Raw genomic sequence first — 11,812 nt, 5'->3', positions numbered from 1 at the left:
GGGACTATCCCGGCAAATTTGGTACAGTTGGCAAGTATAAACATGCAAACCTACACTGAGAAAAAAAATTGTAGGAAACATGTAGGAAGTATGGAGCCACTTCCCATTAGGCACTGAAAATGTTTATTATGGTTACCATGACAATAACTTCAGGAGATACACCATATTGCTATGTCCATCCTGCTGCCATGGCAGCTTGTTGAAGGCCTAAGTGTCCAAGGTTACAGTTCAGAGTAACTAGGGCAAAGATATGATGGCAGCAAGTCTAATGTAATCAATTTAGTGACATTAAAAGTTTTTTACTATGACAACAAATACATCCTGTTACATAAATGTTCTGTCTGTCACGATGGCGAATAATTAAAAGGTAGTACCCGTCTGCAAACAAATTTACAAATTGCAGGGCAAAGAGCAGGTAGCATGTGACCAGCATCGCAAAGTTAAGGTACTGAAATCATCTGAGCCCTCTTACTCCACCCAATATTAGAATCCCATTAGTAGAGTGAAAGTTGTGAAATATTCAGGATCCAAATAAATATTAAGAATTCACATTGCTCAATTCAACTCCATTTTAATCAGCAAAAAAAAAGGGCTCAATAAAAGATTAAAATGAAACGCTGTCACTGCATAATAAATAATGAAAAATGTAAGTTTACAGCACCGCGGTAAAAATTAGAATGATCTCTTCACTGTAAAAACTGGTCCAGCTTTTTCCGGATGTTCTCGAAAGAATGTCTTCCCATGTAATCCATGTGACCTTCCTCCCATTCCCTGCGCTCCTCTCTTTGCAGTTTCTCTTCTGCCTCACGGAGGGACACCTCCGATGCAGACTGCACAAGATGAACCTGGGGAATATGAAACACAAACTTAACCCATCAGCATTGAATAAGGCCAACAGCAACCACAAATATTTCACTTTTAGATGGACAATTGTGGTCTTCTAGAGCAGTGGTTCTTAGCCACAGGCCTGTGACTCACTGCTCGACTGCTGTCTTCCTTCTCCTGAGCCTCCAGCCAACTGAAGATCCCTTAACCTCCCACAATGCCCCTCAGCTCCCGTAGTGCATCTCAACCTCCCTTAGGGGCCCATAGTGCCCCCAGAAGGCCCTCAGCCCTCACAGTGCTACACAGCCTCCCACAGTGCCCCCAAGTCTGCTGCAAATCCTGTGGCCCTGCATATTGTCCCCAACCTCCAACAGTGTCTTCCAGTCAACTGCAGATCCCTTAACCTCCCACAATGCCCCCACCTCCCATAGTGCCCCTCAACCTTCGTTAGGGGCCCATAGTGCCCTCAGCCTTCACAGTGCCCTCCAGTCTGTGGCAAAGCCTTTGGCGTTCCATAGTGCACCCAACCTCCAACAGTGTCCCACATCACCCACCCCCACCCCACCAAGCTTCTTCTATAAACCTTACCAAGGGCCACTAAGTCTACTGCAGTCTCCTAACCCCCTCCATTATGCATTCTCATACTTTTATTGTTTGAGAGACTTTATTTTTTACTGTTGTAGGAATGGAAGAATGTGGAATTGTTTGCTGGACCTGGTCAAAAAAGGTTGAGAACCACTGTTCTAGAAGCTTATGTATCTGCCCCTCCAAGTCGTAACACGCATCACTCCCTTATTTATTTGTTTATTGCAGACTGTGGACATTACATCTGTAGAATGTGAAATGTATTGACCATCAGAACAAAACCTACATGGTTTGTTGGCCCAAAGCTACAACTACTGACTGAACACAACATCATAAACTCATACAGCATATCTGTTGACCAGCCTTTCTCAACCTTTTTTAACATTGCGGAACCCTTGAAACAACTTTTCCATCTCAGGGAACCCCTGCTAATAATTACTACATCAACAGCTCATGGTACATTAGTGCAGTGATCACTGGTAAGGATGATCTTTACATCTGTGGTCATTGGGAAGAATCCCCCAATAGCTTAAAAGATCAATGGTGTCAGCGATTACTTATCTATGAAGCAGAAATTGATCATTACTCAAGAAAGCCTTAGCAACCTCTGGATGAACCTTAGGGTTCCACTGAGCTCTGGTTGAAAAAGGCTGCTGTAGACAGTAATATGCTGAAAACATATAATAATTTTTAAAACAACTTGGAACTTGGAACTGCAACTAAAATGGGACGGCTGCATAGGGATTTGCTTAGCAGAAGGAATTGCTGAAAGATAATTACAAATAAATAATTACGGTATTCAGTTCAGGGGAAAGAAAGAATGCAGATGCACCAAAAAATATAACAAATTATAAAACAATGTAATAAATACTGTATAAGTGCATGTTTTCTCACTACTTTTAAAGACCCAGACCCGTCTATTATATTTCTATTTTCGGTGAAATCTCTGAAGAAAGGTTGGCTAATATGTAGGGGCAAATGTTCCTTAGGTCTTGCTCACATGCGTTCCACCCATTTATATCCCATGGTCCTCAACAGGCTTTCATGCAACAGAAGACAGACTGCAACACAAACACCTGAGCTGCAGAGTTGGGGGCTCATAGAAGATGGAGGGGCGTGAGAAAAAACTCTGCGTCACCTCATATAGATGCATATTGGAAGGTAAACTGTAACAGACATACCTAGGTATGAATACACCATAAAACCTGCTTTAGTTTGGGGGTAGAAAATAGTAATAATGGCACTAAAAAACCCTTTCATGGCTGCATCCCTGATTACTTAAATAATAGGCCTCCATATCTTATATTAGCCTTTCTCAACCTTTTTACCCCAGAGGAATCCCTAAAATAATTTTCAGGTCTTAGGAAACCCTTACTTAAGCAATAATTCAAGAGATCAATGGGATAAATGTCCTCCACATTGGCGATCAGTAAGAAGAATGTAACCCTTAAAATGATGGTCAGACTACTGTCCTTACAGACAGCTAAATATATCATTGGTGTCATGCTAATGGCTTTGCCAAGTGGCATCGGCCTTGGAACTACACATGTACCATCAGATGGAAGGACAATCAGTCACAGCTCAAGAACCCCTAGGTTTCACCATTTCCACCTTCATAGTTACCCCCTAATAGTTGGTTATGCGTCAGGTGAAGCCACCTCTCACATTTTAGGACAGGGGTCTGCAAACTGTGGCCCTTTGCTAGCATTTTGTCGGCCCATGGAGCACTATTCCTCCCACTGACACCAACAATGGGACACTATTTATTCTACTGATACAGGGTACTATTATACCCACTAATATTAATGATGGGGCACCACTCTTCTTCCTCCTGACCACAAATCCTGGAGACCATGTTTATTCTCACTGATACTGGGCCAAGCACATTTTCCACCCTCACTGGCTACAATCCAGCCCTCCTAAAGTCCGAAAGACAGTAAAGTGGCCCTTTTGTTTAAAAATATTTGGAGGCTTCCATTTTAGGATGTATGAGCAACCCCACTACAGATAAATGGAGGAACATGTGTTAAGTAGTCAGCTAAATGGTTACACTCTTGCCTAGCAATGTTTGGGTCTTGGGCTCATACTCCTAATGCCGCGTACACACGGCCGGTTTTCGCTTCGGTATAAACTCTGAAGGTTTTTCCAACGGAGTTCTGACGGTGTTCCGCTGAAACTGTCTTGCGTACACATGATCACACCAAAGTCCAATCGTCAAGAACGCTGTGATGTACAGCACGTACGATGGGACTAGAAAAAGGAAGTACAATTGCCAGTTCAATAGCATCCGTCTCGTACTTGCTTCAGAGCATGTGTAGTTTTTGGTCCGTTGGAACAGTATACAGGCGAGCGGTTTTCCTGATAGGAATTGGTTCCGTCGGAAATATTTAAAACATGTTCTATTTCTACGTCAGAATTTTGGAAAAAAAAGTCCGATGAGGCATACACATGGTCGGAATATAGGATGAAAAGACTCCTTCAGACTTTTTCTGTCGGACATTCCGCTCGTGTGTACGCGGCATAAGGATATTATCTCCAATGGGTTTGGAAGTTCTTCCCATGTTTACAAGGGGTAGCACAAGGTTCCACAAACCAAAACCAACCTTGTTGATTCACTGACTTCCACCCAAATTTGCCCTACAGCGTGCATAAGAGTGGTAGGAACTTTAAATCTTAGCCCTTGTACACACGGTCGGAGATTCCGGCGGAATGTTTCCTATCGGACCGTTTTGTCGGATATTCCGACTGTGTGTGGTTTGCATCGGACTGTGGATATTCCGACGGACCAATTTTTCCAACTTGCTGGTAACATTTTCTGACAAAATGCTCCTATCGGACATACTCCGATCATGTGTAGCCTACTCCGATGGACAAAGTGCCACGCATGCTCAGATCAAATTCCTAGACCAAAGCTATTGGCTACTAGCCTGAACGTAGTCCCGTCGTAACGAAATAACGTCATCACTTTATGTACAATCGGATTTTCCGACAACTTAGTCCGACCGTGTGTATGCAACATCACTTCCGGACCTCTTCCAGAATTAATCCGTCGTAATTACTCCGACGGATTTGGTTGTCGGAATCTCCGACCGTGTGTACAAGGGCTTAAACTCGTCCGGGGACTTATGGGATTGGCCAAATGCTCTCAACGTTAATGTTCTTCAAATGTACTCTTTAAAAAATAGATGTTAAATAAATACGCAAGACCCTGGAGGACTTCTTTTTAGGTAGCGAAGGCTTAAGAAATGTTGGACTGTTCAATTTTCCAGTAAGCTATGCATTCTTGTATGATGTCCACCTCAAAAGAGCATCCAAATGTCACTTTTTAATTACACCACTGGGTCTGGGTCTAGGCAAACTGATTAGATCATTTACAACTAAAATAATACAAAAGTTATATTTTTTGGTGTTATCAGACACCTAATAAAGCATCTAGAAAATCTAAAAACAGAAATAAGCATGAACTGGTCAAAATCAAAGTATTTTTTCATTGCAACGTAATTAAAAGGCACGATTAATGACAAAGCAGATGAGGTCTGTCTGGAGTAGAGAAGACGCGATGATGGTTGAGCATCCAGTAATAATACCATATCGATGTTATCTTCATTTACAGGCTCATGGTTGACTGGGGATGAGAGCAGGAGATCTTGATCTTGTACATTGTCATCTGCTGGAGGCTGCACAGAGCTAGTATCCGGCAGCTAGAAAGACAGCAGTTAGATGCATTCATTATGTCTTTTATTACCACCTTCTGCTACTGTGAGGGGAAACAAGTATTTGATCCCCTGCTGATTTTGTATGTTTACACACTGACAAAGAAATTATCAATTTTAATTGGAGTTTTTTTTTTTTTAACACTGAGATACAGAATAACAATAAAAATATCACAGAGCTAGTATCCGGCAGCTAGAAAGACAGCAGTTAGATGCATTCATTATGTCTTTTATTACCATCTTCTGCTACTGTGAGGGAAAAAAAGTATTTGATCCCCTGCTGATTTTGTATGTTTGCACACTGACAAAAAAATGATCAATTTTAATTGTAGTTTTTTTTTTTTAACAGTGAGATACAGAATAACAATAAAAATATCCATAAAAAATGCAATTCAAAAAAAGTTATTTGCATTTTAACCAGTTGAGATCCGCGCTATAGCCAAATGACGGCTACAGCGCGGACCTCCTTTGCCGGGACTACGTCTATTGATCGGCGAGTCACCAGCGGCCGTGATCGGGACATCAGTCCCGATCACGGCCAGCCCTACCAGTGCCCACCTGCCCCCTGCCAGTGCCACCTAATCAATAAATAAGTGACCCCCGTCAGTGCCCATAGTGCCACCCAGCAGTGCCCACAGTGCCACCCATCAGTGCCCACAGTGCCACCCATCAGTGCCCGCAATCTGCCTCAACAACGGTGCTGCACCCCAGTGCCACATATCCGTGCCCATCAGTGTCATCTACCAGTGCCCATCAGTGCCGCCCATCAGTGCCACCTATCAGTGCCCATCAGTCCCATCTACCAGTGGTACCTATCAGTGCCCCTTAGTGCCACCCATCCGTGCCACCCATCCGTGCCATCTTATCTGTGCCCATCAGTGCCGCCTTATCTGTGCCCATCAGTACTATCTTATCTGTGCTTATCGGTGCCACCTTATCTGTGCCTATTGGTGCCACCTTAACTATGCCTATCAGTGCCCACCAGTGCAGCCTATCAGTGCCCACCAGTGCAGCCTATCAGTGCCGCCTCATCAGCGCACTTCAATGAAGGAGAAAAATGACCTGTTTGCAAAACTTTATAACAAACTATTAAACATGATTTTTTTTTTTTTTTGCATCTTTTTTGTTTGTTTTAGCAAAAAATAAAACTCCCAGCTGTAATTAAATACCACCAAAAGAAAGCTCTATTTGTGGGAAAAAAATGCTAAAAATGTCATTTGGGTACAGTGTTGTATGACCGCACAATTGTCATTCAAAGTGCATCAGCGCTGAAAGCTGGTCTGGGCAGGAAGGGGGTTTAAGTGCCCAGTAATCAAGTGGTTAATGAGTGAAATAAGTATTTGATCCCCTATCAATCAGCAAGATTTCTGGCTCCCAAGTCTCTCTCAAAGGGAGTGCTTCTAACCTCAGCTGGTTACCTGTATAAAAGACACCTGTCCACAGAAGCAATCAGATTTCAATCTCTCCACCATGGTCAAGACCAAAGAGCTGTCCAAAGATGTCAACGACAAGATTGTAGATCTACACAAGGCTGGAATGAGCTACAAGACCATTGCCAAACAGCTTGGTGAAAGGATGACAACAGTTGGTGCGATTATTCGCAAATGGAAGAAACACAAAAAAAACCTGTCAATCTCCCTCAGTCTGGGGCTCCATGTAAGATCTCACCTCGTGGAGTTTCAATGATCATGAGAATGGTGAGGAATCAGCCCAGAACGACACGGGAGAATCCTGTCAATGATCTCAAGGCAGCTGGGACCATAGTCACCAAGAAAACAATTGGTAACACACTACACTGTGAGGGACCGAAATCCTGCAGGGCCCGCAAGGTCGCAAGTGTTGTGGTCAGATGGGATCAAAATCAAGTTCTTTGGCATCAACTCAATTCGCTTTGTAGGAGGTGGAATGCTGCCTAGGACCCCAAAAACACCATCCAAACATGGAGGTGGAAACATTATGATTCGGGGGTGTTTTTCTGCTAAAGGGACAGGACAACTTTACCACATCAACAGGACGATGGATGGGGCCATGTACTGTCACATCTTGGGCGAGAACCTCCTTCTCTCAGCCAGGGCATTGAAAATAGGTCGTGGATGGATATTCAAGCACGACAATGACCCATAAAAACACAGCTAAGACAACAAAGGAATGGCTCAACAAGAAACACATTAAGGTCCTGGAGTGGCCTAGCCGGGCTTCAGACCTTAATCCCATAGAAAATATGTGGGGGGAGCTGAAGGTTTGTGTTACCAAATGTCAGCCTCAACCTTAAAGACTTGGAGAGGATCTGCAAAGAGGAGTGGCCCAATTTTCTGCCAAGATGTGTGCAAACCTGGTGGCCAACTACAAGAAACATCTAACCTCTGTGACTGACAAACAAGGGTTTTTCCACTAAGTCATGTTTTGCGAAGGGGCCAAATACTTAATTTCACTCATTAAAATGCAAATCAATTTATAACTTTTTTGAAATGCGTTTTTCTGGATTTTTTTGTTATTAGTCTGTCTCTCACTGTTACAATAAACCTACCATTAACATTATAGACTGATCATTTCTTTGTCAGTGGGAAAACGTACAAAATCTGCGGGGGATCAAATACTTTTTTTCCTTACTGTATTACTGGGGCTGGTGTATAGAACTGGAGCAAAGAAAAGAATCAAGCTTATCCATACCAACTGAGATGTTTGCTGTCATTTTAAAACTTCAAATGTAAAAATCATTTATGCATCAGCATTTTCTACTATAGAAAACACAACAAGTAGTCCTGTTGTCCAGTTTTTTAATGAACGTCAGTATATGGTGAATGGTGATGCAGTTTGTTACTAGCATTAGCAAATCAGTTCTGACCCCCCACCCCATACTATAGTTATACAGTGGGCAAAATAATAATTTTCCCTGCAGATTTTGTAAGTTTTCCCACTTGCAATGAAATGAAGGGTCTATAATTTGTATCATAGGTGCATTTTAAATGATAGAGAGTATATCAGCCAAAAATCCAGCACACGTTTATGTTATAAACTGAGTTTCAGTTCAGTGACTAATAAAAGTATTTGATCCCCAAGCAAAACATGACTTCATACTTGGTGGAGAAACCCTTGTTGGCAAGATAAGGCGTTTCTTGTAGTTGGCCACCAGGTTTGCACACATCTCAGGAGGGATTTTGGTGCATTATTCTTTACAGATCTTCTCTAAATCCTTAAGGGTTCTTGTGTTGCTTGGCAACTCGAAAATTTCAACTCCCTGCATACTTTTTCTACAGGATTAAGGTTTGGAGACTGGCAAGGCCACTCCATGACCTTAATGTGCTTCTTCTTGAGTCACTCCTTTCATGTCTTGATGGTATGTTTTGGGTCATTGTCATGTTGGAAGACGCATCCATTACGCTTCTTCAGTGTTCTGGCTGAGAGAAGAAGGTTCTCATCCAAGATTTCACAATACATGGCCCTGTCCATTGGCCCCTCAATGCGGCAAATTCAGCCTGTACCTTTAGCGGTGAAACAGCCCCAAAGCATAATGTTTCCACCTCCGTGACTGTAGGGATGGTGTTCTTAGGGTCATAGTCAGCATTTTTCTTCCTCCAAACACGGTGAGTTGAGTTAATGCCAAAACAGCTAAATTTTGGTCTCTTCTGACCACAGCACTTTCTCCCAAATCTTTCTCTGAATCATTTAGATGTTCATTAGGCAAACTTAAGACGGGCCTGTACATGTGCCTTGAGGAGGGGGACTTTGCAGAATTTCAGCCCATGGTGGCGTATTGTGTTACCAATGTTTTTTTGGTGACTATGGTCCCAACCGCCTTGTGGTCATTCACAGGTGCCTCTCATGTAGTTCTGGGCTGATCCCCCTCTTTTCTCATGATCATCCCTATCCCATGAGACAAAATCCTACATGGAGCTCCAGACCGAGGGCAATTGATGGTTATTTTGTATTTCTTCCATTTGTGAATAATCGATCCAACAGTTGTCTCCTTCTCTCTCACCAAGTTTCTTGCTGATGGTCTTGTAGCCCATTCCAGCCTTGTGCAGGTCTACAATCTTGTTCCTGAGGTCTTTTGATAGCTTTTTGGTCTTGCCCATGATGATGGGATTTGAATGGAAGAGAGATTCTGTGGACAGGTGTCTTTTATATACATAATGAGTTGTCGTTAGGAGCACCTTCTTAAATTGACAGGACTAATCTGTGTACCACATGAGCACATTCTGTAATCAGTCTGTGGGAGCCAGAATTATTGTTGGTTGGTAAGGGATCAAATACATACAAAGCCATTCAGAACTCTGCCCCGAGCTAGATCACCAATCTTGTCTCCAAATATCACCCAAATCATCCCCTCCGTTCTTCTCAAGACCTCCTACTCTCGAGCTCTCTCGTCTCCTCCTCCCATGCTCGTCTCCAGGATTTCTCCAGAGCCTCTCCAATCCTCTGGAACTCGCTACCTCCACTGGTCCGGCTATCCCCTACTCTTGCTACCTTCAGGCGATCCCTGAAAACTCATCTATTCAGGGAAGCCTATCACGTCTCAAACTAATCTCCTATCATTTCCATCAGCTCATTCCCGACAGCTATAACCTTTTGTACCACCTACCCCACCCTATTAGATTGTAAGCTCTTCTGAGCAGGGCCCTCTTAATCCTCTTGTATTGTATTGTAACTGTATTGTCTCCTTTTTATATTGTAAAGCACTGCGTAAATTGCTGGCGCTATATAAATCCTGAATAATAATAATAATACTTATTTCTTGATCATACATCACGGGACACAGGAGCTTCATTACATAGTGGGTTATATAGGCACCTCTGGTGATTGGACACTGGTTGACCCCAATTAAGGAGAATTCCTCCCCTATATAACCCCTCCCATCTGGGAGGCACCTCAGTTTTTTCGCCAGTGTCTATGGTAATGGTCACGTAAAACTTTAGCTCTATGAAGGTCCCTGCGAGGGCCTAAGGGCTACAATAAACCGGATCCATACCTCGGGCCGATATTTGACTCCCAAGATGGTATGGTACTCGGGCCTCGTCAGCCGAAGAAGCAAGGTTTTGCCTGTAAGTCCTCTCCATTGGAGGACTGGGCTCTGGGAAAACCAGACTTGGTGTACTGTTTATACAGAGCGCACGAAAGTTTCTGGCAGAGCTTTCTACATGGCCCAGGTGGGAGGTTCTTCCGAGAAGGAACCCCAGATATACCTGAAGGTTGGCTAACAATACTCGCCGTGATGGGTGTTTCTTCCAAGGCTAAAAGATTTGGCCATTGGGGGCCATGCGGACAAAACCGCCAGTTAAACCTCCGGTATGCCCATGGGATCTGAATTTGGTCCTCTCGGCCTTACAGGGGCAACCATTTGAACCTTTACACCTGGCTTCTTTAGCTCTCCTGACTAAAAAGCTGGTCTTCTTAGTAGCCATATCTACGGCTAGAAGAGTATCAGAGTTGGCAGCTCTTTCCAGTAAGAAGCCGTATTTAATTATCCATAAGGACCGGGTGGTCATGCGTCCCAACAGGTCCTTTCTGCCTAAGGTGGTTTCGGGTTTCCATTTGAATCAGGATGTAATCCTACCATCCTTTTTTCCGGACCCTCAATCCACAGAAGAAGAATCTTTGCACACTTTAGATGTGGTTAGAGCAATCAGTATTTATCTTCAAGCAACTACTCAGATAAGGAAAACTGATTGTTTATTTATTCTGCCAGAAGGCCCTAGAAAGGGCCAGGCGGCGTCAAAATCCACTCTCTCAAGGTGGATCAGGCAAGTTATTTCTCAGGCCTATGGTTTAAAGGGGAAGATTCCTCCTTTTCGGGTGAAAGCGCACTCTACTAGGGCTGTAAGTGCTTCTTGGGCAGTGCATCACCAGGCCTCCCTGGCTCAGATCTGTAAGGCTGCGACTTGGTCATCAGTCCACACATTCACCAGATTCTATCAAGTGGATGTCAGAGGGCAAGAGGATATCGCCTTCGGGCGCAGTGTACTGCAGGCTGCAGTTTAGGTCCTCCGGTCCCTGGCGGCCTATATTTATGATCTGTGTCTCCCTCCCCTCAATCTGAGCATTGCTATGGGACATCCCACTATGTAATGAAGCTCCTGTGTCCCGTGATGTATGATCAAGAAAATGGGATTTTTATATGCAGCTTACCTGTAAAATCCTTTTCTTGAGAGTACATCACGGGACACAGGGCTCCCGCCCCTCTTGGGTTTTACGTGGTTTCTTATTGCTTTGCTACAAAACTGAGGTGCCTCCCAGATGGGAGGGGTTATATAGGGGAGGAATTCTCCTTAATTGGGGTCAACCAGTGTCCAATCACCAGAGGTGCCTATATAACCCACTATGCAATGAAGCTCCTGTGTCCCGCGATGTACTCTCAAGAAAAGGATTTTACAGGTAAGCTGTATATAAAAATCCCATTTTTACTCACTGAACTGCAACTCAATTTGTATCACATGTTTTTTCTTGATTTTTGGTTGATATTCTGACTCTATCATTTAAAACACACCTATGATAAAAAATTATAGATCGTTCATTCCTTTGAAAATAATTTTTTTCCCCTCTGTAAATATGCTGATCCTGCCAGTAGATCCCTAATTTTTCCACTTCCTGTAACAGGCCAAGCTCTCTAGCAAAAGTGCCAGTTACAGGGCCTGGGACAATTCATATAATACGGATGGAGGTGCGTAAAGTGGTCAGCTATTATTCATATG

At 43.4% G+C, this 11,812-nt stretch overlaps 1 protein-coding gene across 4 annotated transcripts in view; it reads right to left on the bottom strand.

Annotated features, from left to right (window-relative positions):
* Positions 1 to 555: 555 nt before the first annotated feature.
* LOC143935254 (glycogenin-1-like) overlaps positions 556 to 11,812 on the bottom strand; it is a 35,019-nt gene continuing 23,762 nt past the window's right edge. For 2 of the 4 annotated variants that reach the window (XM_077458965.1, XM_077458966.1), the window contains exons 9-10: positions 4,998 to 5,111; positions 556 to 845 (exon numbers count right to left, since the gene is read on the bottom strand). In XM_077458965.1, the coding sequence (XP_077315091.1) occupies positions 687 to 845; positions 4,998 to 5,111 (273 nt within the window). In that variant the 3' untranslated portion in view covers positions 556 to 686. The other 2 variants (XM_077458969.1, XM_077458968.1) reach the window with 2 other exon arrangements.

This window comes from Lithobates pipiens, unplaced genomic scaffold, assembly GCF_037356315.1.
Source record: "Lithobates pipiens isolate NorthernLeopardFrog02 unplaced genomic scaffold, aLitPip1_a1.2 Scaffold_28, whole genome shotgun sequence".
In the NCBI taxonomy this organism is placed as follows: domain Eukaryota; kingdom Metazoa; phylum Chordata; class Amphibia; order Anura; family Ranidae; genus Lithobates; species Lithobates pipiens.
The sequence above is the reverse complement of the archived record's forward strand: the minus strand, read 5'-3'. Positions and strand labels throughout refer to the sequence as shown.